The sequence below is a fragment of the Elephas maximus genome, chromosome 27 (assembly GCF_024166365.1).
Source record: "Elephas maximus indicus isolate mEleMax1 chromosome 27, mEleMax1 primary haplotype, whole genome shotgun sequence".
NCBI lineage: Eukaryota > Metazoa > Chordata > Mammalia > Proboscidea > Elephantidae > Elephas > Elephas maximus.
Genome location: NC_064845.1, coordinates 71,555 through 98,540, shown reverse-complemented (window position 1 = coordinate 98,540; position 26,986 = coordinate 71,555). Strand labels below are relative to the sequence as shown.

At 44.1% G+C, this 26,986-nt stretch overlaps 1 protein-coding gene across 11 annotated transcripts in view; it reads left to right on the top strand.

The window, feature by feature from the left end:
• Positions 1-24,998, top strand: part of MYRIP (myosin VIIA and Rab interacting protein) — a 372,549-nt gene extending 347,551 nt beyond the window's left edge. For 5 of the 11 annotated variants that reach the window (XM_049870913.1, XM_049870911.1, XM_049870912.1 and 2 more), the window contains 6 exons: positions 828-1,022; positions 11,620-11,781; positions 15,918-16,022; positions 16,136-16,196; positions 18,960-19,078; positions 22,855-24,997. In XM_049870913.1, coding sequence (XP_049726870.1) covers positions 828-1,022; positions 11,620-11,781; positions 15,918-16,022; positions 16,136-16,196; positions 18,960-19,078; positions 22,855-22,887 — 675 coding nt within the window. In that variant the 3' untranslated portion in view covers positions 22,888-24,997. Of the gene's footprint in view, positions 1-827; positions 1,023-11,619; positions 11,782-15,917; positions 16,023-16,135; positions 16,197-18,959; positions 19,079-19,467; positions 19,530-22,854 lie in introns of all 11 variants that reach the window. The other 6 variants (XM_049870921.1, XM_049870918.1, XM_049870916.1 and 3 more) reach the window with 5 other exon arrangements.
• The last annotated feature ends 1,988 nt before the right edge of the window (positions 24,999-26,986 follow it).

Genomic DNA, 26,986 nt, shown 5'->3' with positions numbered 1-26,986 from the left:
TGGTCAAAACTATGCCCCATGGCTACCTGCTACTTGCAAGGGGGACTAGGAAACAGAGTATTTATCTGCTCATCCTTTATGGCAGACGAAAGCAAGGGAGACTGGGTTGAGAATAGTGTTTGTAAGCTAACACACAGTGCCTCCCAAGAGACTGCAGAGAAAATTTTTTCTAACACTCTTATTGAACATGTGATAAAACTGAGCTCCAGAAATGAGAAGTAACTTCTCCAAGGTCCCATGACTAAATGAGGTTCGGGCCAGATATAGAGCCCAGTCCACAAAGCTATCCATTGGATACTGGGCCTCTTTTAGAAGTGATGGGAAATTTTGGAAAAGGATAGTGGAAATGGTTGAACAACATGATAAATGTAACTAACGTCATTGGATTGTACACATGGATGTTGGAATGGCAAACAATTTTTTACATATATATTTGCCACAAGAAAAGGAAAAAAGCTATCTACTGCACCAAACTACCATATTTTGACAGAATCTGTGAATGAAGTTGTGTTGAGGGAATAGACTATTATCTGGTTAATGAGGTACCAGCTGTAAAACTATCAGTGGTCACACTGGTTCCCACTGAGCTCCCGTTCCTCTGTCTGTAAGGATGTGAAAAACTTCACTGAGTCACAGGAGATAGGCCTAGGCAAATCAGACCTCTTCCAAGTTCCCTCCTACCATGTAGATTGTTGATCTTCTCAGTCTTCAGCACATCAGTGTTTGTGTGTGTTATGATGACGAGCACCACGATGACGTATAATTTCCATGTCCTTGTTAATGTGCTGTTCTTGTCTTCTGTCCCCTTCTGTTATTGGATCAAACAGAAGTATTCTGCCGTTTCTCTCTGCAACATCTCCACAGAAGTCCTGAAAGTCATCAACGCCACAGAGGAGTTGATAGCAGAGTCTACAGGGCCCCAGGAGTTCCCACCAGTCCCTCCTGACAGGGTGAAGGGGACGTTTCCTCTTGGGACAGACCAAGTGAGACTGGATGAGCAGCTGACTTCCCTGGAAGAAAATGTAAGGGGTGGAGGGGGGGAGTGTGCACTGACTAGGGTGAATGTGTGCAAACAAGCTGGGGAAGTTGTAGCTCGTCACAGAGGCTGCAAGGACACACACACACCACCATTCTCAAAAAGGATCTTAGGTTGGTTTCCCCAGAAACAGACCCTGAGATGTAGATGTAATGTATGTAGTGGCCTAAATGGTTAAGCTCTCAGCTACGGGCCAAGAAGTTGGCAGTTAGAACCCACCCAGAGGTGACTCGAAAGATAGGCCTGGTGATCTGCCTCAAAAGATCACAGCCTTGAAAACCCTATGGAGCGCTCTACGCTGCACACATGAGGTCACCATGAGCTGGAATCTACTCCACAGCACCCAACAACAACAACAGTTTTATTTGAGACCTCCTCCTGGGGAGACTAGAAAGTTGTTGTTCTTAGGTGTCATCAAGTCAGTTCCAGCGCATAGCGACCCTATGTACGACAGAATGAAACGCTGCCTGATCCTGCGCCATCCTCACATTTGTTTCTATGTTTGATCCCGTTGTTACAGCCACTGTGTCAGTCTATCTCATTGACGGTCTTCCTCTTTTCCCTGACCTTCTACTTTATCAAGCATGATGTCTTTCTCCGGGGACTGGTCCTTCCTGATTACATGCCCAAAGTACGTAAGACAAAGTCTTGTCATCCTTGCTTCTAAGGAGCATTCTGGCTGTACTTCTTCTAAGATAGATTTGTTCTTCCAAAAGTCCATGGTATGTTCAATATTCTTCGCCAGCACCGAAATTCAAAGGCATCAATTCTTCTTTGGTCTTCCTTATTCACTGTCCAGCTGTCGCATGCGTATGAGGCAATTGAAAACACCATGGCTTGGGTCAGGTGCCCCTTAGGCCTCAAAGACTGTAAAGGAGGGGGAATATCAGGGAAGGGGAAGAAGCCAAGCAAGAGTGTGATCTTAGCCCAAGTGTAGCTTCAGCCTGGTCCCCCAGGGAGCTCTGGAGTAAAAGTTGCATCTCAGAGTTTCCTGATTTGAGACCAGGGAACTGGCCCTCCCTATAGCCAGCAGACACTTCAGTCTCTCTTGCATGCATGCAAAGTGTCTCCAGTAGGCAAAGGTGGTCCTCAGTATGGATCTGAGCTGTTTGTAGCAAAAGCGAACTGAAGCTTGGTGAGGGGAGGCAGTATGTAGAATGGTGAAAGGGATCCAAGAGATCTAAGCTGAGCCTTGCCAGTGCTGCTACAGAGAATGAGCGTGGTTGCACAGAGAACATAGATTACTTAAACTGGCCTGCCCTGCTTTGCCGATGTACAATACCAACACAGTCGCATCTCTTTTATGTTTCCAATGAGTCTCCAAGCCTCCACCTGCACTTAGCAGGAGGAAGCCATCACCTCTCTCCTGAGGCTTCCACACCCCAGCCCCAGAACTGTCCAGGCCCTCTGGGAACTGAGTAAGAGCCTACTGCATTGCCTTGTGACCACATTTAAACCTCAGACTCTGCCAGTACTCATCTCCTCCCCCACATCCCTACCCGCTCTCCCCACAAGGATGCTAACTAGCACGGCTACTGGGTACAGCTGATCAAGAGGGAATACCTAACATCAAGTATATTTAAAAGTGTATTTCTTCTTTGCATGTAAAGCATTTCGCACAATGCCAGGCACAAAATCAGTGCGCAGTGAACCTTAGATGTTCTCATTAGTATTTGACAGACATCTCATCACCCAACTCCTAACACAACCCCACTGAAACACAGTAAAGAGTGAGTTGTTGAAAACGGGTCTGACCTGGACAACAGCAGAAACATTCCCAGCTCCTCTCATCCTGTAACAGGTCTGCATCTGCTGCTCTCAAGAAAATGATACTTGAGAAAGAAAGGAAATAAAATAAGCCCTGTTGGTGGTTACGAGTGCCTGGAAACCGTCCGTTTTCCCTGAGGTGTGGGCAGGGTGGTTCCAAAGCCTCACGTACCTTGTTCAGCCCTGGTTTTGCTTGATGCCCTTTCTGAGCCCCCTGACCCTGGCTGCTGGGCCTTCCGTGGAGCTGGGCCTTTATTGCTTCAAGGAAGCCTGTCTGAGAGTCTCCTTGGCAGCACAAAGGTTTACACTTGGCTCCTAACCTAAAGGCTGGCAGTTCGATCCCACCCAGCAGTACCACCGAAGAAAGGCCTGAGGATTTGGTTCTGTAAAGCAGCCAAGAAAACCTTGTGGGGCACTTCTACTCTGTCACACATGGGGTTGCCATGAGTCAGACTTGATGGCAGTGTGTTTGGTTCGATTTGGGTTTTTGTCTGAGAGTCAGGCCACAGGGAAAGGAGGTAGAATCTCCAAGTTTTCTGGAGAAGGAGGAAAATGGTGCAGAGGAAGGCGCTCAAGACCTGTTTCAAACCTACCCTCCCAGAAAACCCAGATGCGGACATTTCAGGAAGGTTAAAGGCCATCGGCCAACTCAGCTGGTTCCCGATGGAAACGTATACATCTTGGAAAGCAAAATCAAATTAATGTACAGTGAAGCCTGTGAAAGCCAGAACTCCAAGGGACAGCCTTGTTTTTCTGGGACTCAGAAGTTTTCTGCCTTTGACAGGGTGCAGTCACCGCTTTTCTTCCGCTTTCTGTTTAGTGGAAAATATTTGAGTATTCCTTCTCTGACAGGTTTCCACCTTACACAGGTTCCAGTTTTTGCAGATTTTACTTAAAAAAAAAAAGTAGCGCTTACATTTATTCTTCTTAAAATTCAATTTCATGTAGTTTAGACTCAAAAGGTGTTTGCAGACACGGTTGTTTATGTTAAGGAATTTTGTTGTTTCCCTTTCATTCAAAGAAAAACGTCTTGGCTGCCCAGTAAGAATCTGGCCAGGAGGAGGCATGGATGAGAGGGCAGAGAGGATGCTGTCCTGACTGGTAACTTCAGAGTTGGGGGGAAGCCCTCGTTTCTCCATTGAAGAGGTGTATGCAAGTGTTTGGCTTAACAGACGTGTCTGCTGGTAATCGACCTATCCTTCCGAGTTGTGAGGAAAGAAAATAATAGAATCTTATGTGTACATTGTTGAGTATTTTCATAAATTACCAATGAGAATTTTCCAATACTACATACCAGTAGTGGCACTAAGAGAGCTTTAGAACCAGAGTCAACATCACCACTTGGCAAAGTTCTGCCCATAAAGCTGCTGACAGATGGAGCCAGGTGATTCCAACCTTCCAGACCAACAGAGTCAGCCCTAATTTTGAGGTACTCTGATGATGGCAGCATAGCTTGCTGTTCGCAGAAATCAGGAACTATTATTGGAGGTACATTGTGCTAAAAGTTGAAACAACAACAAAAATCAAGATGACTCACGGTGAAAATGTCAGTATTTCTTTTGCTTAAGCAGTTGAAGACCCTCTCCCTTGGGATTCCATAAAACTTAAACATGTCTCTGTCTGACCACCTACCTCACACGCTCTCCTTTCTGTTCACTCGTCTCGGCCTCAACACTGTAGACGTTTTGGACTGGATAATTCTTTGTTGCAGGGACTATCCTGTCCATTGTAGGGCGTTTAGCAGCATCTCTGGCCTCTACCCACTAGATGCCAGTAGCACCCCTCAGGTCATGACAATCAGAAATCCTCCAGACATTGTCAGATGTTTCCTGGGGACAGGGACTGACCAGTGCCCATGGAGTTGATTCTGATTCATGGTGACCCCATGTGCATTAGAGTTGAACTGTGCTCAATAGGGGATCCCATAGCTAATTTTTTGAAAGTAGATCACCAGGCCTTTCCTCTGGGGTTGGTGCACTTGAACCTCCAACCTTTAGTTTAGGAGCAAACATGTTAACCATTTGCACCACCTGCAGACAGGGAAGCCCATTAGGGTCCCAGCCCTGGAGCAGTTGAGCCAATGAAACAGGCTCCAATTCAGAAAGAGTGAGAAGGTTTATTTAGGAGATGCACACCACCGGGAACCCGACAGCAACACAGATTATCTCTATGGAGTCTCAAGGAGCAGTTTTACGTTAGAGCTTATATAGAATTTTTACAAGGGTTACAAGTGTCTTTGTAGCCCACGGACGGCATGGCCAGAGGAGTTATTCATTACAAGATAGTGACAAAAGACTCTTTATCAGACTAAAGAGATACATGCTGGACATCTCCTTATCAGGCTGAGGATATACCTGTCAGACACCTTGGGCTCTAATCTCCATGGAGGGGGGGGTTGAAGGCACAGGTGGCTGGATAGCACAAAACAAAGTTATTAGCATTAATTAGATCAAAACAAAGTCATTAACAAAGGTGCGTGAAGGAGGAGAAGGCTGGCAGAGGAAGGAGAAAAACTTACAGGTTCATCATGGCATTAGTTATGTCAAGCTGTCAGTCACCTGTTTGGAAAAGGAGAAAACATGTTGGGGAGTATTAGGGTCACAGGAGTGCAAAATCACCTCCAGGTTGAGAGCTCCTGCAACAGGTGTCTACATCCCTGCAGAACCGGGCTCCTTCTCTTTCATCTCTGCAGCCCCAGCCCTTGACCCAGGGCCTGACACAAAGGAGTCCTTCAGCGAATGTTTACATGGTTACATCAGATGAATACAGCCCCTTTTAAAAGAAGAAATGTTTTACTTCTGATGTACAGGATTTCTGTTCTTTAAATGTGTGTGTAACGCAGCTCTTTCAACATTGATGGCCGAAAAACAAACAAAAAACAGTTGCCATTGAGTTGATTCCGGCTCATGGAGACCCAATGCATGTGGAATAGAATGGTGCTCCGTAGCGTTTTCAAGGCTGTGAGCTTTCAGAAGCAGATCGCCAGCTGTTTCTTCCAAGGCGTCTCTGCCTGGGTTCAGACGGCCAACCTTTCAGTTAGTAGTCAAGCGCTTAGGCATTTGATTCACCCAGGGACTCCTGATGATCCAAAGATGGCCCTAATCCTGGACAACGGAATTCAAAGGTTAAAGTAAGATATGATTCACCAGGATAAGAGTGCATTTTTTACAAAGTATGGTATCAAAAAGCTTACAACGTAAGCTCCTGAGTGAAACGCTCAGATTTAAATGACAGTGGTCAGTGCTGCTAGCACACGTAACAAAGCAGACATCTTGTGTTTTCTGCCTCCAGGAGCAAATTGAAAAACGTGGTGGCCTTGTTGGGGTTTTCATTTTATAAGGTCCTTTTACTGTAAATTCTGTTTCTTTGCTTGGGTTCAATAACACTTTCAGTTCTAAACACATCTACCTACCCACCTATTCCAGAGGTCAGAAGCCCCAGCAGGGATGTGGGGCCGAAAGGCCAGGGTGTTGTACTTTTCTGCTCCCCTGGCCATCCTCTCCTGCCTCTCCTGTTCCCAAAGGGTTAACTGCCTGCTCCCTCCTCCATCCCTGCCCCAGCCCCACCTTTTCCAATTTAACCTCAGAAGGAACTCAGTCTGTATTCCTAGGGCCTTGAATTCAATGGGCTTTTTGAGTCAGAAAAGAAAGACTTTTCTCTTCCTCTCTTTCATTTACAAATTCACAGAGCCAGGCAAGTCCAGATGAACCGTGAGAGAAGGGTGGGGCTCTGGTGGCAGCTGATTTAATTAAAGCGTGCCTTTTGTTGGTCTGTGTTGTAAAGAGCTCTCCTTCACTGCTTGGCTGCCTTTCTCCTTTGTGCAGGAAACCTAGGGACTGTCAGAAATAGAAATGATGACACTTATTCTCACCCTCTGAACATTAGGTACCATAGACCACGACTGTGAGATAAAAGAGAACATTGATTGAGAATGTTCACCTCCAAAAATGCTTCTGAAGGTTTCAGAGCTACGCAAGATAAAGAAATGTTACATTCATACACTGATCTTCTGTTTTCATAAACCGCTTCGTTAATCCACTAATTAGCAGAGGGTGTGGGAATTTGAGAATTCCCTCTGTCTCTCAGCTTTGGCACTTCTCACCTGCCACTTGGTGTGAGCACCTTGAAATCAGCTCTTGTCTCCCCTAAAGGCAGCAAGTACCTGGGCCAATCCCAGCCCCCATCGAGGCTAGAGGCAAGCCATGCATAATGGGGGCTCAGTTCTACAGACTGAATCAGTGTCTGGGTCTCTGGGAATTTTAAGCTCTTGCTGTGAAACAGAGCTGTCTTGTACCTGTGGGGCTCAGACTGTTTCATGAAGGGACTGATTACTGAGGTGTAGGCTAAGGTGAGTTGGAATCAACTGCAACTGGTGCAATTGGAGGCTGAGGTGTAGGTAAGGTTAAGAAGTCCCTGGAAGTTTGAGTCCACCCAGAGGCACCTTGGAAGAAAGACCTGGCAATCTATTTCTGAAAAACCAGCCATGAAAAACCCTATGAAGCACAGTCCTACCCTAACACACATGGGGTTGCAGTGGGTTGGAGTTGACTCAATAGCAGCGGCTGGTTGGTTGGTTCATTGGTAGGCAAGGTTAATAAGGGACGCTGCAGTGCCAGAGAGTAGTAATAGCAGGAAGCCGTTACCAGCCCTAGGGGGTAGCACCAGAGCCCAGGAAGAGCAGGAGCCTGGAAGAGGGCCACCCAGCAGGAGCCACAATCATGGGAGTAGAGCCACCATCAGAACCCTGGTGCCCACGCAGGGAGAGAGCAAAGGAACAAATACTCTATCTTCTGTCTTCTCCTGCCTTTGATCTCCTGTTGCTGCCTCCCATTGGCCACACCGAATCCAGACAGCAAGGGGGTTCTGGTGATGAAGTTCATACAGACCAGATTCACAGGGAACAGAGTAGGGAAGAAAAGGTGGAAAGTGGGCCTGGGTCAATGGAGAACAAGTGGCATGACCATTCTCAGACCTGGGGTAGAATACCGGGTGGGTATACAAGGTTGTGAGTGGGAGGGATAAGTCGGCTTCCTCTCCCTCCCGACCTCCTTCTGAAGACAGCCTCATTCTCATCTTTGCTAAATGACAGAAGCAGCCTGCTGTACCCCTGATCGCCACCTTTGGAGGCAGTGGAGAGACTGTCCCAGTTCTTTTAGCTCTACCGCATAGCTCTAGGCAACACCAAATGTTTGTCCACAGTACACAACCCAGTAGACACAATGGAACTGGCTCATGGGGAGCCGGGCTCTGCCACAGAATCTAGGACCTGGCACAGGACATTTGTCCTCTTTCTCAAGGCTCTCATACAAGCCCCACAGCACAGGAGGGGAAGTGGCACTAGAACCCGTGGATGTGGTCATGGTTACTCAGGTGGTTCTCAGCCCTCAGAGGGCAGGAAAAGAAAGACTATCAGCTATTGTCTAACCTTCATCCCCTAAAGTACATTTCATGGAACCCAAGTTCAACGAGATGCTCCAAGGTCAAATAAGTTTGGGATGTCTATCTGCTGTTTCTAGGAAAATTGAGATACTTATTAACACATTAAAGGTGCCAAGAAGACCTATAGTTAAGAAATCTTTTTGGCCACAAAGTCTTTTCTTAAGGAAACAGCTCTTGTTATTCCTTGAACCACTTTGAGAAAGACTTGTTGAAACAGAAGCCAGTCAATGGGATCATGGTCATTGATGACCAGAGTCTGGGGAAGACACAGATTATTCAGACATGATCACCATAGGTCTCTCCAAAAGTGGACCTTAACTAAGCAAGCAATTCCAGGTTAACATTTTTAAATGGGTCGCTTTTTTTAAGGTGAGATTAAGATTTTCATTAAATAGCGTGTTAATTTTGGTTATTTCAACTCAACGACAGGGCCAATATCATGAGCATCTATAACGATTCTAGTCCCTTAAGTTAAAAGTTTGAAATGTAAAACATCATACATTCCAGCTGAGGTTAAGAATCATGACATCACAGGGCAGAGTGGATAAAAGGATCTGGCATCAGCCCTGGGAGCCCAAATCCAGGCTCTACTACTTCCCAGTTGTGAAATCTGGGACAGTTACTTAGTTTGCCCAGGTCATAACGTTCTTATCCTTAGCATAGTGATGCTAATAGTACTTATCTCAAGGGTTGCCATGAGCCTTCAATGAGATGAGTCACATAAAACCCTTGGCTCAGGGCCTGGCTCAGTAAATACCCTCTTGACCATCATCATCACCACCCAGCACCCTCCTCCTCCAGTCCTTTAGGAGCCATTTGTTTGGCCGTATTCCCTATTCAGCGAGTGTCGGTGCCAAACCACTGAACCTCCCCTTCCCTCTGTTGCCAGGAAAGTAGGTTTTTAGGGAACACAAAGTAAAATGAGCATTCTGGCCTCACTGGGGGCTTGGAGCTATTTCACAGTGCTTTGTCTTAGCAGAAAAAAGCAAGAAACATTAGCAGATGACCCTGTTGAAAGTGTGAGCAGCAAGGTGCTGTTAGGTTAATACAATCAGGGTGTGATGATACTGAACTTTGTGTGTTTCTGATAAAAGCAAGATTCTAAAGTCAAAATGATGTCAATTTATGTTTAACCATTGACGCACTTATTCACTTAAATAGTAATTCCAAATTTTGTTTCATTATGAAAAACTATAAGTTTGTATTTAAAATTATCAAAATAATTTTACCTTTTTTTTTTCCTTTTTGGTGTGGCTGAGAAGTGTAATATCTAAACTGCCTTTCTCTATTTCTCTCTCTTTATCGCTCTTCCTCCCACCTCAGCTTTTCTTTCCTGAAGAGAAGTTTTTCAACTTCAAAAGCTTCAGAGATTTTTTTTGGGGCGGGGGAATAATTTCTCTACTTGAATAGCTTTGAAATGTTCACCATTTCTTTCATATGACAAAGAACTGTTTCTTATTTTGAAGACAACAAATAACTGGCTATAACTGTGAAAATTTTTAGAAACAGAACTTCTGTAATTCTCAGCATATAATAAAGAAATACAAAACAAAAGGCAAACTGGAATATGGCCATTGCCAGCAAAGGTTTGACCCCAGGCCCCTGTGCGATCGATGAATTGTTTAAAGTGACTTCTAGCATGTCAGTCACTCTGGAGGCTCCCACCACCCAACTAATTGTTCCTGGTGAGCCACAGTCAGGTTTATTTGCATCAGACCATATAGCTTTCTGCACCTGCCTTTGCTCCACTTAGAAATGTTTTGTAAAATTGATGTGTTTATTTTGTATGTGTGTGAAAATATACGCAAAAAAACATACACCCAGTCAATAGTCTTTACGTGTACAGTTCATTGACAATGGTTACATTCTTCACGTTGTGTCACTGTTCTCACTGTCACTGACCATACTGATTTTAATCTCATATATTTAATTCTTTAAAAGGGTGCAGTGCTCAAGGCAGACATTATTTATTGAGCTAAACTGTAGTTTAGACATGACGTCATGGGATAGTTTCACTTCAAGGTTTAAAAGTTGTTTCCAGACAATAGATTTGGGGGCTCATCTAGTCTCATTGCGTCCAGTAAGTCAGTTGCCAATAAAAATCTTAAGTTCTGTTCCTCAATTTTCCTCCTTTTGATCAAGATCCAGCTACTGGTTCCCTGATCAAAATGTTCAGTAAAGGCAGCCAGACACCATCCATTTCTTCTGGTCTCATGGTAGAGGAGGTAGTAGTTCATGGAGGCCACAAAACTGCCAGTTTTAATGCAGATACATGCACCGTGCCAAGGGATGGACAGAGTAGGGGTGTCCCAGGGTTCCTTCCACTCCTCACCGATGCTCAGTGTCGCTCAGTGCAGAAGACGTGCAGGACCTAGGTGCATGAGCTTTGGCTCATTCTCAACTCTGTTACGGTTTTAACTCTAGTTAAAGGAACTGTTAAAGGCCTGGCCGTGCATTTCATTCAGATAACTCAGCATTGCTGCGATTACACGTTTACCACTGTACACACATAGGTTAAACCTCAAGAACTTCTCTTTAAGTTAATTGCCTTTTTTAGATATGTCTTGTTCCTTGTGTTGTCGGGTTTTTATCACGTTATCGATTAAACCAAGGAAGCGTTTGTTTCATTCACCTTGTCCAGCATCCCTTAGTCTGAATCATTCCACTAACTTTACTTTGTGTGCCATCTTTCATGGGAATTACCTTACAAACTTATATGTCAAAATATTTCTTTTCCTTTATCTCAAATTCCCCCTTTATCTGAGTTGCTGCCTGATTTTCAATAGCTCTCAAAATAAAATGGCCTAAGTGACAGAAATGGATTTGACATGCTTCTCTTAACCTCACACTGTTTCCACTACAAACTTCAAGTTCATTTTAATTCTCTTACTTGAGTCAAGCAGAAGGTAATTAATCAGAAATAATTCACTCAAAATTAGTAATTATTTTAACTTAATTTCACCTCTTTCATATTTTCTGAATTTTTTTCAGTTACTAAATGCCAACTGAAATTTTTATTGCAAAAAACCAATCTTTTTTTTTTTTCTCCCCCTTGTTTCTTCTGTCTTGATATTGTGATTTTTATAGTCACTGGATAAATAAAACTCACAATTTACGTAGCTGATACCATGGATTTTGTACTATTTTATGGTTTTTTTCCTTGCAGATAAGGGTGTGATTGATAGCGGGTGGCAAGACCTCATATTACCGTTTAAGTGCAAAGAAAATTTATCAGTAGGGAAGGGTGACCCTCATCTTTTTCTCCCAGTGTTGAGCCAGTTCTCTCTCACTCCCCTGAGTTACCAGGGTCCCCTGAAGGGGTCCCACGAGTACTGGATCCACAGACACCTATCCCAAGGCTGCACTCTTCTCTGCAGGTATACCTGGCGGCAGGTACCGTGTATGGACTAGAGGGTCAGCTGAATGAGCTGGAGGATGCTGTCCGCTCCATCCACAGTGGCACTGATGAGACTGAACTGGCAGAGCTGGAGGACCAGGTAGCCACAGCTGCAGCCCAAGTTCACCATGCTGAGGTTCAGGTGAGAACCTTCCTCTCTGCTCAGATAGGGGCCCACAGGGCAAAAGAAGAGGGAGCCCCAGTTTCCACAAGAACTGCTTCAAATGTATTTATATTGATATGGTCTTTCCAGGTGAATTCCAGCTAACCTCCCCTTTTTTAAGATGCAACGCACTTCTCCCCAAAATTACAGTCTTGCTAGGATATCAGACTTCCCTTAAAGCCTTGTGTCACTTTCCTCCCTGACCCCTTGGTAGGTTTCCCTGCTAGCTAGGTCCCCAGTTCTGCCCCCAGACCATCCTTCCCCAACCCTTACCACACTGTTGCCGACTTCTTTGATGTCACTTTTCCCTACTATAGACTGAAAGCTCCACAAGAACAGGACTGTATTTCTCTAGCTGTGACTAACACAATACCTGACACAGGTTTGGCACTCAATAAAAATGAGGTGAATGAGTGAATGAAATTAGAAGTCTAGATTTCTCAGGTCAATATTTTACATGAAGAGCAGGCAGGATTTAAGTCTGGCTATTTCAGAACTGATTATTCTCTATAATTTTGTGAAGACACGTGTTTGCAGTTTTTATGGATCTTCACTTGGCATCTGACTCTCTGGCTCAGAATTGACTGTAGGCTAAGCCTTTGGTTCTCAAACTCTCACCTTCTTAAGACATCTTGATTTGCATGGAAGGTTGTCAACCCAGCCTCTCAGCTTTGTGGATTGCCTCCACCTAAAACTAGACAACCAAACCTGTTGCTGTCGTGTCAATTCCAACTCATAGTGACCCTATAGGACAGAGAACTGCCCCATAGGGTTTCCAAGGAGCAGCTGGTGAATTCCAACTGCTGATCTTTCGGTTAGCAGCCGAATGCTTAACCACTGTGCCACTAGGGCTCCTGATTGCCTTAACAGGGGGACCTTTATCAACATGAATACCCCCCTCCATACTGCCAGATCCTGCCAGAGAATGAAGGCTCAGACTGCCTGTTGCCTGTTGCCTGTTCTTACCCAAAGCTTAGTCTCACAAAAGATCTCACAGGAAGTTTCCTGCAGGATGGTAGGAGTTACCCACTGAGGAGGGTAGATGCACTGAATTGTGGACTTGGATGAAACCAGGATCTAGGAGCACTATGAACTTGGAGTTTACCCTTCAGACAGAATGCCATTGCCCAGTGCTGAAGGAGATTGCAAGATGACCCATGGGGAGAGCGCTAAGGATGCTGTCCACTGCATCATGCAGGGTTGTCTCTTAGGAGCTTTCCAGGCTCTCTTAACTCTTCATGTAGGAAAAGCTATTCTTCTGAACACTTAGTCTTTATCTTACAGACATAGAGTCCTACACTCACTCGATCTCTTTGCTTTGGCTCCCAAACTCAGCCAAGTCAGCCATCCCCTTCCAGCAAGTGTACAGGCCATTGAACATGTAGTCTTAGGAATGAGGTGGGACAAAATTGCACATATTGACAAAAAATATGGGCAACATCAGCCCCCTGTAGTTTCCTTTCCTCTTTTTTTGTCCTTTGCCCTATGGGCGAGAACTTTGAAATATTAACCCCTTCTTATTCCAGGGCCTGTCAGTCAGTGAAATCAGAAGGTCAGCAGCTTGCTTTCCGTTGGCCTGTCTCCCAGGGCCCTCTGAGCAAGGCCTGCCATTAAACTTTCTTCCAGGAAAGAACATGGGCAGCTAATCCACACAGTTGCAAATGACTGATGGAAGCTCAGCCTGCAACCTTTCTCAGAGGCTTGTACAATTCATTGGTCGATAAACTAAAGGAATGCAACTCTCAATGTGAAACTCAAGGAGTCAAGAACAGGAAGGCATCTGGGGGCCAGTAAGGGGCAGGGGCTCTGCACAGTGGCCCCTTCTGAGGGCCAGCTGCCAAGCAGCTTTAGCCTGTGTTCTTTCACCAGATGCCACCAACTTGGCCTTCAATTACCCCCTTCCGTTTCTAAGGAGGAGTGTGGGGGGACATCTCACATATCTGATAACCCTTCAACTCCCTTCTCTCTGCATCCCCTATAGCACCTACCCCGGTAGGCTTTGTCCAAAGAAGCCCTCAGTAAATAACAGCAGAACTTGTCTAAGCAGCACAATATAGTTGAGGGAGGGATAGAGGAGGCACGTAGACCCCAGTGGTGGTGTTGGGAGGACACACAGATTGGCTGCTAGGCCCATCTTCAGGTTACATGTTTGGTGCCCAGCAACACTCAGGTTTGCCATCTCAGGAGGATGGCTGTGAACCCCACCTTTCCCCTTTAACTGTGCTAACCTTTTCCTGCCCCTTCCAGTGTCCCTTATGCTATGCCCTGTCCAGACCTCTGAGGATGTGGCAGTATTGCAAGAGCAAGGGCACTGGAGTTAATGCCAAGCTCTGCCACAGATGGACAGATGTGAGATGTAAGAAGGGTGTATTACTAACCCCCTGAGCCACAGTTTCCTCATCTGCAAAACCAAGAGGAGGGTACCTACTTCATTGGGTTATTTTGAGGCACGAATGAGTGTGCATATTTAAAACACTTAGCTCTGTGCTTGGCCCTCTTCTGAGAGCAGTGTCTTCCTCATCCCTAGAGACAGAGGAGGGAACAGGGTTCTTTCCTGGCACAGAGCAGGCTCTTGCTCTCTATATCTGCCTTCAGACTGCTGGGAAGAAATCTGAGCTCTGCTCTGACCTTCCTGTGTTACAGATGAGGAAACTGATGCCAGGAGACGGGAGAGGGTTTCTCGAGGCCACTGGCCTCTTAATGGCAGCGATAGATTTGAAATGGGGGCTGCTAGACCTCCCTCCTAAATCCTGGTGCTGTGGTTTTGAATTAGTGGAGTCATAGAAGAAGGGAGCAGCACCTATAAATCCTATTTGCCCTGTGTCATGGATTGGATTGTGTCCCCGAAAAATATGTATCAACTTGGCTAGGCCATGATTTCCAGTATTGTGTGTTTGTCTTCCATTTTGTGATCTGATATGATTATCCCATGTGTTGTAAATCCTAACCTCTATGATGTTATTTGGAAACCCTGGTGGTGCAGTGGTCAAGAGTTCAACTACTAACCAAAAGGTCAGCAGTTCGATTCCACCAGGCACTCCTTAGAAACCCTATGGGGCAGCTCTACTCTGTCCTAGAAGGTTGCTATGAGTCAGAATCGACTCAACGGCAACACGGTTGGGTTTTGGCTGTGTTAATGAGGCAGGATTAGAGACAATTTCGTCAATGAGGCAGAACTCAAACAGGATTAGTTTGTATCTTGAGTCAATATCTTTTGAGATATAAAAGAGAAAATCTGGCAGAGAGGAGAGGGACCTCACACCACCAAGAAAGAACCACCGGGAGCAGAGTGCATCCTTTGAATCCTGGGCCCCTGCACTCAGAAGCTCCTAGACCAGGGGAAGATTGATGACAAGGACCTCCCCGAATTGACAGAGAAAAAGCCTTCCCATGGAGCAGGCCCCCTGAATTTGGACTTCTAGGCTCCTAGACTGAGAGAGGGTAAATTTCTCTTTGTTAAAGTCAATTACATGCAGTATTTCTGTTATAACAGTACTAGATAACTAAGACACCCTAAAAACCTCAATCCAAGTGTTGCTTGCTATGGAAGCCGCCCCGACCACTCCTTTCACCCCCACGCTGAGTCAGGCGACCTGGAAATAAGTTCCCATGGTGCCCCAGGCTTTCATTTATCACTAGGTATAGTCTGACAGGGTTGTCAACATGCTCTGTACAAACTATACACTTACAAAGAAAGTATTTTATTTTATAGACCAATGGATTGCACCAGCCTCTGAGAAAGGTTGCAGGCTAATCTTTCATCAGTCATTTACAACTGTGTGTATTAGATGCCCACATTCTTTCCTGGAAGCAATTTTAATAGCTAGAGAAGTACCTGATAGAAGATGTATTGTTCTTTCCTGGAAGCAATTTTAATAGCTAGAGAAGTATCTGATACAAGGTGGGTGGGTGGGTGGATGGATGGATGGATGGATGGATGGATGGATGGATGGATGGATGGATGGATGGATGGATGGATGGATGGATGGATGGATGGATGGATGGAGTGAGCATATATCAAAGCATTTGTTCTGTATAGATTCATAAGACATTTAATGAAGATTCTCCCCTTCTGTACTTTCTTCCCACCAATCCTAACTTTCTGCTTCATTAAGATTTCTGATATCGAGAGCCGGATTTCAGCCCTGACCATTGCAGGATTAAACATAGCACCATGTGTGCACCTCATAAGAAAACGGGATCAGAAGCAAAGGAACCAGGTGTGTTTGTCCCTCGCTCCCACTGTTGGTATACTAAGCAACCTGGAAAGTCCAGAAGGTAAAATATCTTTTGGCTTTGTGAAGGGGTATTGACGACTGTGTTCTATTTGTAGGTACAAACCATAGACACATCAAGGCAGCAGAGGAGGAAACTGCCTGCTCCACCAGTGAAAGGTATGTTTAAATGAAAATCAAAAGCCACCAAAGAATTCATTTACTTTGAGTAACCCAAAGGTCTGAGTCTGATCACATGGGAAGGTTTCACCCAGAGTTGCTATTGTGGGTAGTCTATCTTGATTTGGGTTCCCAGAAGTAGATCCTGGGACAAAGATGTGAATGTGAATAGTTTATTCAGGAGGTGATTCCAGAACACACTGGTAGGGAAGGAGAGAAATGATTCAGGGAAGGAAATTAAGTCAATACAGGGTTCTTTAATTAATAGATTAGTTCCGTGGGCAACCAAGGCTAAATCCTGCTGGGGAACCTCTGAGTGAATGTGTTGACTGGACCTCAGAGTTCCTGCCCAAAGGGTAAGAAGCTGGGGTATTTATCCAACTCCTGTCCATCATTGGCCAAGGCTTAATCCCAGGGGCATTGACTCCCTGGTACTTCTGACCTGTCCCATGCATAGGCCAAGAGAAACATGGAACAGAGAGTAGCAGGGCTTGTAGTAGGCTACTGGCAGCGTGTGCTGGAATGGTGACTATTAGGGCACATGTGGGCAGGGCAGCAAAAGCATCTGCCAGTGTCCAACCTGGAAGGGAATCCAACTATACCAGTCATGTAACTCTTATCTGCTGGACATTTTTCAACAGTTCCCCTGGATTCAGAAGCCACATACGGTGATGCCAAACTAGAAATCTAGATTTACAAATTTGTGTAATAAAGAGTCAGAAGATGGGAATTTGAGTCTTGGTTCTGCCATTCCTTGAAAGCCTCCTATCTTAGTTACCTAGTGCTGCTATAACAGAAATACCACAAGTGGGTGGCTTGAACAAACAGAAATTTATCTTCTCACAGTTTAGGAGGCTAGAAGTCTGAGTCCAGAACACTGGCTTAAGGGGAACACTTTCCCTGTTAGCTCTGAAGGAAGGTCCTTGTCTCTTCAGCTTCTGCTTCCTGGTTCCTTGGAGATCTCCATGTAGCTTTGGCCATCTGTCTTACTCCATCTCTGATTGCTTGTTTAATCACTTTTATATCTCAAAAGAAATTGACTCAAAGCACACCCTACACTAATCCTGCCTCAATACGTAAAAAAGACAACCCATTCCCAAATGGGGTTATAACCACAGGCATAGAGGTTAGGATTTACAACACATATTTTGGGGGATACAATTCTACCCATAACATTCTACCCTTTGGCCCCCCAAAATTCATGTCCTAGCCACATTGAAAGCACATTCACCCCATCACATCATCCCAAAAGTCCTAAATCAACTCCAAGTCCAAAATCTCATCTTCTGAATCATTTAAACCAAATATGAGTGAGACTTCAGGCATATTCTATCCTGGGATAGAATTCCTTTTCACCTATGAGCCTGTGAAATCTAGATTACAAGTTATCTGTTTCCAGAGTATAATGATGGAACAGGCACACAGTAGACATTTCCATTACAAATGGGAGAAATTGGAGCGAAAGAAGGGATAACAGGCACCAGGCAAGTCCAAAACTCAGCAGAACAATTTACATTAGCTCTCAAGGTTTGAAAACAATCCTCTGTTCTCTGAGACTACCTGGGCAACAGCCCTGCCCTCCAGACTCCGGGAGTTGGCCATGCTGTCTGGATTTTGGGTGGAGGCCCCTTGGCTCTGGTCTTCAGCTCTACCTTCCAAGCCCTCTGGGATGGCAACTGTGCTCCCTTGGCTTTAGGTGGCCCCGTTCTCCCAGTCCATCTGAGTGGCGACCCCACCCCCTTGGCCCCGGCAGGCTCTATTCTTCTGCCGCTTGGACGTGGCAGCCCCATCTCTTCAACTTTGGGCAGCAGCCCTATGCCCTTGGCACACCCTAACTGCAGCCCCACACTCTGGAGCCAAGTCGGTTCCTAGGAAGTGTCTGCCCCACCCTTTGAGATCCCAGAGACCATGGCCCTGCCCTTTGAAACTGAGAGAGCCCTGCTTCCTGTGCTTCCAACAGTCCTGCTGATCTCCGAGCTGCTTCAGGAATGGTTGGTGGCTTTAACAAACGGAAATTTATTTCCTCACAGTTTAGTAGGCTAGAGATCTGAATTGAGGGCTCCAGCTTTAGGAGAAGGCTCTCTGCTTGGGGGAAGTGGTTTTTCAGCCTCCCTAGCATTCGTCTCAGAGTTCCTTAGAGATCTCCAGTTGGCACCTATCTTCCCATTTGTGCTTGCCTGCTTCTGTGCCTAATCTGCTTCTTTTATATCTCAGAAGCTAGTGGCTTCAGACGCACCCTGCGCTGATACGGGGTCATTAGCATAACAGGTGTAGGGGTTAGGGCTCCAACACATATTTTGGGGGGACGCAATTCAGCCCATAGCAGGTAGGATCTGATAATCAACATGTTAATATCCCTGCAGCAAAGGACAGCAGTGTTCACACTCACTCGCGCACAGACTTTAAAAAGCCACATGATGGTTCAGGTCAAGTTTTGCCATCAGATGACGTTTGGCTCCAAAGTTATGAAAATTGGCAGTTTTTAGGGCCTTTCACACATCAGGATTGCAAATAAGGTGTAATGGACTGTCTTGGATGATCTCTGAGCTACCCTTTTCCCAGAAAGCCACCAACAATGCCTTGACTTATTTGGTCCATCGTAAAAATAAATACAGAATAAAAATGTTCAACAGTCAGACCTACGCACAGGAATGAGATGCCAAATCTAGCACAAAACTCTAGGCAATTTGGCCGCCTAGTCTTTTATCCTCAATAATCAGCCTAGCTTCTGGGTAACACTCATTGCCATTTCTTTCCTTTTAGCTGAAAAAAATGAGGCATCTTCAATGACCACCATTAAAACATTTAACCACAACTTCCTTCTCCAAGGCTCCTCAACAAACAGGACTAAAGAAAGGAAAAGCACCTCCAAGGATTTGATGGTAAGTGTCATCTCTGTCTTAATGACCTCACTGTCACTGTTGGTTGTACCTCCATTTGGTAGCCCTTCAGGAAACCCTGGTGGTGTAGTGGTTAAGTGCTACGGCTGCTAACCAAAGGGTTGGCGGTTCGAATCTGCCAGGTGCTCCTTGGAAACTCTGTGGAGCAGTTCTACTCTGCCCTATAGGGTCGCTATGAGTCGGGATCGACTCGACAGCACTGGGTTTGGGTTTTGGGTTTTCTTATGTTACTCCGCCAGCAGAACTAAAAAAGCATCTATCGGATTGGGGGTGGGAGGCTTCTGAGGGAGGTGGCTCACCCCCTGCTTGCCATTGCCAGCCCCTTCGATGTCTGGGTACACCCACTCTATTATATCTCCACCTCCTTGTAGAAACCAGGCTCGATGTAAGAGAAATACAAATGTGTACACGGAGTGTAAGACCCGGTTGAAGTGTAAGTTTTTATTCTGTTTCGATCCATATTCACTCTTCTTTAAATGTCTTATTTAGCCATAGATTATGTGCGATATTTCTAAACAAAGTCAGCAGCAGCCCCTAAATGTAGCAAAGGAAGGGGCTGCAGACAATTTGGACAAACTCTGGAGATCATAGGAAACTCTGGTGGCATAGTGGTTAAGTGCTACAGCTGCTAACCAAAGGGTGGGCAGTTTGAATCCTCCAGGTGCTCCATGGAAACCCTATGGGGCAGTTCTACTCTGTCCTGTAGAGTCACTATGAGTCCAAATCGACTCGATGGCACTGGGTTTCTGGAGATCATAGAGAGAGGGCTAATGGACTGTTTGCTGAAACACCAACATACGCTACAGAAGATTGGCAAATGCTTGATGCTGCTTACCTAGGAAGTGGTGATCTTAGTGATACGGGTTACGCTAAGAGCAGCCCATGTCTGTAGTGACAAGTTCTAAGCACGGGTAAATGTATTCTGTTGCCTTCTGTGCATCACTCATTCCTCCTTCCCCACCCTCACCCCCCGTTGTCTCTGTCATGAGCACAGAAGCACTAGATAAAGGTGGGCATGCACTGTTGAGTTACAGATTACGACATCTCTTTCGGAAACCCTGGTGGTGCAGTGGTGAAGTGCTATGGCTACTAACCAAAAGGTCAGCAGTTCAAATCCACCAGGTGCTCGAAACTCTATGGGGCAGTTCTACTCTGTCCTTTAGTGTCACTATGAGTCCAAATCGACTTGGTGGCAGCAGGTTTACATATCTTTTTGACAACTTCTCCTTCGTTAGTAAGCCATTACCCCTGGCCTTTCAAAATCTAATTATTTTGCTCCTGGCCATTACTTCAGAGAGCTGAAAAGAGGCATTATCAAACTAAAAAGGCAGACCACTAGGGCCAGGGAAGGAATCTGTTATAAACAGAGAGTCAAAGATAAATTACCTTTAAGTAACACAGAAAGGTTAAAAATGAAAGAATGGACAGTATTTATTTAAAAAATACAAACAAAAAAGAGAAGGTAGAAAAAATATTATTTTAAAAAAAAATTGAATGCAAAACAAGAGGCATTGAGTGAACACAGGGAAAGGGGATGTTGTAATGCTGACGAAATGAAGATAGGTAAGTCATGAGCTTTTCTTGATTTGGCAAACAATAGAGCAACACAGTTGTTATCATGCCATGGCAAACCAAAACCAAACCCATTGCCATCGAGTCAATTCCAACTCATAGTGACCCTATGGGACAGAGTAGAACCACCCCATAGAGTTTCCAGGGAGCACCTGGTAGATTCGAACTGCCAACGTTTTAGCTGGCAGCTGTAGCTCTTAACCACTATACCACCATGCCATGGTAGGTTACTTTAAAACTCCCTTGTCAGCCTTTGTCAGCCCAAGGAGACCAGAAATAATACCAATTAGAGAATTTGAATAGTGTGGTTATTAAACATTCATTGAAATGTTTATCTAATTTATACTTTGCAGAAGGTTGACTTTCTTACAAGCATCAATGGATCTTTTATAAAAATTGATTTCATGCCAGCTCACAAAGAAAACCTCAAATTCCAAAAAACTACCCTCTTTGAGCAAAATGCCAAAAATAATCTAGAACAGCAATGTTCAATAGAACTTTCTGCAGTGACGGAAATGTTCTGTATCCACAATTCCGAGAATGGTGGCCGCTAGCTATGTGTGGCTATTTAACACTTGAAATGTGGCTACTGGGTTGAAAGAAATGATTTCTAAATTTTACTTAATTTTAAATTTAAATATCACATCCCATTGGTTTTGATATATGTGGTATTTTCATTTTCTGAGCAGTCTGTGGATTTACACATTCTAACACTCACGTTGCCAAGAGAAAAGCGAATCCACGGTATACTTAGAAAATGAGAACATTATATGTAAGAAAACAAATGGGATACACATAAAACTATACTGAGTCAAATTCATAGTATTACATTTCTTTTTGTATTAAACAGGGAAGAAGAAAAGCAAATGAACTACGCATTGAATTCAAGACATTAAAGATACATGCAAAAACCAATTAAAAACAGAAAGACTATAAAAATGATAATAAATACAAGGTTATTTATTTGGAAAAAAATAAAATCAAAATTTCCTTATAAATCAAATCAAGAAAAATAAAAATAAGAGATTATAATAAAGATACAAAAATATTTATTTATATATAATATGATGTATGACTATGCTAATAAATTTTAAAATATTAATTCTAGTAAAATTATGAGCAAATAAGAATATTATTAAAAATAGACTTAGAAATAAGAAACTGCAAATTTTTTTAGACAAACAAAAAAAGATTCTGGTGGACCAGATGGTTTTGCTGATTTTAAGGAACAGTTAATTCTCATTCCACAGAAAATTTTCCACACGTAAAAAAATTGAAAACTGAAAATTCATGTTGTGAAGCTATTGTAATCCCAGCCACCAAAACCTGGTGTGACCCCGAGCCCACTCACACACACAGGCACAAGCAGACACACCCAAACCACAACACATACAAACCACACCCGTTGTTCAGAGAGATAGAACGTACTAAATAAAATATGAGCAAATTAAACTTAGCAGAACATTAAATAATAAGTTATCAGGTAGATTTTATAAGAATGCAACGATACCCTCGATACTGGGATAACCAGAAAAACCAAACTCATTTCTGTAACTTCAATTCCAACTCATAGCAACCTTACAGAACAGAGTAGAACTGCCTCATAGGGTTTCCAAGGCTGTAATATTGATTAACAAATCACATGAATAAATGATTTCTTTCCAAATTAATTTATAGTTTTATCCAATTCTCATCAAAATCTCCATGGAATTTTCTGTTGAACTGAAGTTCATATAAGAATAAATAGGAAAAAATAGATAAAAGCATTTTGCAAAATTATTTTCCTGACCTATTTTAAAATAAGGTAAATGCTGTAAAGAAATTGATGGATTAATGGATTACAAAAGAAGGCACAGAAATAGATACAAGCAGATATGAGAACATGTCATGAATTTTTTATAAAGCATTACACATTAGTGTATTACATATTATTAAAAAAAAATACTGGGAAAATTGGCCTACTGGTAGAAGGGAATCAAATAATTACCTTATGCCACATACCAAAACAAATTTCAGAAGAATTAAGAAATATATGTAAAAAAGACATCACTTTTAAGTGTTGTGAAATATATAAATGGTCAGTGAGCACACATTGCTTTTATGATATAAAAAGCAGTAAACATTGTAACTGCCCAGTCTTGCCTTTGCCAAGTGGCTGACACAGCATGCTCCGTCTGTCCCCTCAGGAGCCTACTCTGGAGTCTGCTGCGATGTATTAATGCCATGGAACTCCACTGCCAGTGACCCACTGCCTCCAGCCGTACACGACAGTGCCTTGACCCAACAGCCATGGAATACTGTATGGATTTCCACCTGAGGAGAGGGCCTGGGGAAGCCACAGTGCGCCTTTGCACAGGGCCGTCCTGATACCTCACCCAGAAGGCAGCCCAGACTTCAGAATTTCAGTGTTGCCCGCTCTCTGCCTTAGGGCTCCCAGGGGAATCCAAGACAGAAAACCAAGACGCTGGCTTCCAACAACAGAGCTCCATATTTGAAAGATGCATCTTTTTGCCTGTTCGCTTTGCCATTGTGTGTTGTCTTTAAGATCTTTTATTTTTTTTCTAATCCCTTTGATTCAACTAGAATTACATGTCAACAATTTGTCCAAAGGAAATTGTTGAGGGCTAGGGGGAGATGAGGATTATCCTTTCATTCATCAGTGTTTGCTAATCACTCATGAGCATCATTGTCTTGCAAATACTTATTTAAAAAAAAAAAACAAAAACCCTGTAGCAAGACTAGTAGCAAGACTAGGGACAGTCCAATTTGGAAAGTCCTCAACAATCAAGGATGCAGGTCTGTCTCCAGCCACTTCCTTCCTGCTAACCCCCTAGCCCACCACACTACCAGCCATTTCCATTGTTTTGCAGTCACAACCCACAGAATGGAGAACCATGACTTCACCATGCCATGCCTAAAATCTACCATGTCCTCTCCCCTGACCTTAGGTCTATCTGAAACAATAGCTCGTTGAGAAATTAAGGTTTTTCCAGGGAGTTCCTGAGAGTATCCCCATCCTAAAGGGGAAAGGAGCTTGAGAAAGGCTGCCATTGGTTCACCTTTAGGACATAGTCCCAAAACAGCATCCTGCCATTTAGCAACGTTTATATCTGTTAGGTCTAGGTGAGTGGGTTATTGCAGAAGGTAACCACATAAGAAAATATTTGTCCTCCAAAATTTATTTCCCAAGAAATACTCAGCAAAGTAGCAAATGCCATTAAAAATAACAATGTCTACGGAATAGCCTTAGAAAACTTACAGGTGTGAACAAAGTGAGGACAAACTATGAATGTAATGGACACAAGAGTTGACATGAACTCTGTGGTCTGTTTCAAATGCATGACTATTTAGAGTGTGTTTATAAAAGCAAATGAAACTGGAATTTTGCCATCTTCATTGGGCATTAGCAACATTTTTTCATACTTGCTGTGAGATTTCCTGGATTTGAGGAAGGAAGGCAAAGGTGGGAGGAAGGGGAATGGTGTGACTGCCTTTGCGGGGTGTTTGAGCTGGCGGAGGCACCATTCTCATTTCAATCCTTATAGCAACCCTACTTAGTACGTATCCCCATTTTCAGATATGGAAACTGGGAACCAGAGAGATTAATTTGTCAAAAGTCACACCTTTAAGCTAGTTATAACTGGATTGCCTCACAAAGCATCGCCTGGTGTTGTTTTTGACCTCTGTGTTCTTTTCCTGCTACGCACATTTCCAGACTTGAGTTGCTGCCAAAACAGGTGTGTTATGATCCACTCCTGACGGGGACTACCTGTCTTCCAATAATACTCCCTGCTTATGCTGTGTGTGTGTTATCCAACAGAAGTGACTCATTTGAAATCAAGTAAATCTTTGACTTTTTTTCTGTTGGTGTAATTCAAAGCAAAATAAAAACAAATTTTTAAAAAACACAACAAAAAAAGTTCTGAGTTCCAAATAGAACGTTTTAAGAGGCATGAAAAGCAACTATTGTTGTGTTACAGTGTTAAAATATTCATTTTCTTTGACAAAAATGTGTACTGTGTAAGCCTTGCGAAAAAAAAAGCCTGCTCTGTGGCATTTGAATTTTTATAAAGGTTTCCTTGTGCCAAATAAGTGCAAAGATTTAATGTACTATTAAAAACCATAAGCATATGTTATAGCTCCAGAGGAATTATTTTGTCATCAAGTGATTTTGATCTTTAGTGTCAATATTTATATTTAGATTAATTTTTATAAATGAAAATATTTTAATGGTTTAAGAAAATGAAGACAATAGAACCATATCTTTGATGACTTCTGAAAGTTATGCTTGCCTTGATATTAATGCACATTGCCAAGAATTACTGTCAAGAGAAAAGATAAAGAAGTAAAAATCATTTATGAAAATATGGTGTGTGGGTATGTGAGTTTTTGCCTAGAGAAGACTGAGAGTGAGGAGGGGATAGAGAAGGAGGTCACATGGCTAGTAACTGGAGGGCCCAGACTCAAAGCCACTGCTACGTCCACCACTCACATTCCTTCTGGTCACACCCCTCACCACTCCACTGCATTGCTCCCGAAACCCAGAATTTCCCAGTGATTACCTCCGCTCCATGGAGCTCTGGTGGCACAGTGATTAAAGCATTTTGCTGCTAATCAAAAGGTTAGTGATTCAAACCCACCAACTGCTCTGCAGTAGAAAGATGTGGTAGTCTGCTTCCGTAAAGATTTACCAGCATGGAAACCCTATGGGCAGTTCTACTCTGTCCTGTAGGGTCACTGCAAGTCGGAATCAACTCAACATCAGTGGGTGGGACCTCCACTCAGCAGAGCCCTGGTGACACAAACAGTTCAGCATTCTGATGCTAAGCAAAAGTTTGGTGGTTTGAGCCCACCCAATGGCTTCATCAGGGAAAGACCTGGCAATCACTCCCATAAAGATTACAGTCAAGTAAACTGTATGGGAGGTGGGGCCAAGATGGTGGAATAGCCAGATGCTTCCGGTGATCCCTCTTACAACAAAGACCCCCCAAAAACAAGTGAAACATATTTATGACAAGCTAGGAGCCCTGAACATCAAAGGCAAAGTTAGAAAACAGACTGAGCGTCAGGGGGAGGGAGAGACAGTTCAGAAGTGGAGAGGAGTTGCTGGACCTGAATCGCAGGGATCCCTCAAGTACCATTCCTGGGAGCGAGTGTGGCAGGCTGCTAGTAGCGTTCAACCGCAATTTCCACAGGGAGAAGCAGTCAGCCACACAGCCTACTCACACCTCCAGAACCAGAGAACGATGCTCTTGGCAAAAACTAAGTACTTGCATATATTGTACCATGCCCCCACCCCAAAGCCGGCTTCAGAGGCTGTTGATTTCCCTGGGCCTGAGATAGGCCCTGTTGAGCGCCGGGAGCCATTCTCCCGGCCTTGGAAAAGGAACAAATTCACAATTGGGGGAACAGATAATTTGCCAGTTCTACTAACCTGGGGAGCTCCGGACAGAAGTGGCCCCTGTCCAGGCGTAAATGGTCCATGGACTTTAAATATCCTCCCCCCCCCCCCATGCATGCACCTATGTGGGCCTATTTCAGGACAATAGGCCCTCGTTGGCAGACTGCAACTGTTTCAGCTGTGCGGTGAAGAGGTGGGTGTTTGATGTTTGACACCGCTTTGCCTATTAAACAGGGTCCTCACCTACCCACATCAGGGGCCTAAGGGCTAGTGGCACCACTCAGGCCACCCAGCCACCCGTGACAGGGGTCTAAGAATAACTGCTACCTCCCAGTCCTCATAGCCAAAAGCATCAGGTGCCCATGGCCCATCTGCAGAACCCACCCACCTGTACGCTCTAGGGAAGAGGGATACACTTTCCTCAGAGACACTTGGGGGACGATTCTCAGCCCCCTGCCTTATTCAGAGTGTGACCCCCTGCTGCAACCAAATACGGGTACCTACACCAATCACCCCTGCCCCTCTAAGACTGTAGGACAGAGCCTGTACCACACATTTGATGAGCAGCTACCTGGACACCCGAGTTGAACCCATGCAAGAAAAGTGAATGGACTCCTAGACTGATATACCTGATAACATCTCTAGCCATCTGGTGACAGGACATCAGAGCTTCAAAGGTGAAAATAAGCTAGCTCACTCAACCCATTTGGGCATATCAAAACAAAGCCAGAAGCTAGGATACAGTAAGCAAATATAAAATATAATAATTTATAGATGGCTTGGAGACAACAGTCAATATCAAATCACAGAAAGAAACAGACCATAATTGCTTCAACAAGCTCTCAAAGAAGGGATCTTCTAGATGAAAGTGCCTTCCTGGGATTACCAGATGCAGAATACAAAAGATTAACGTATAG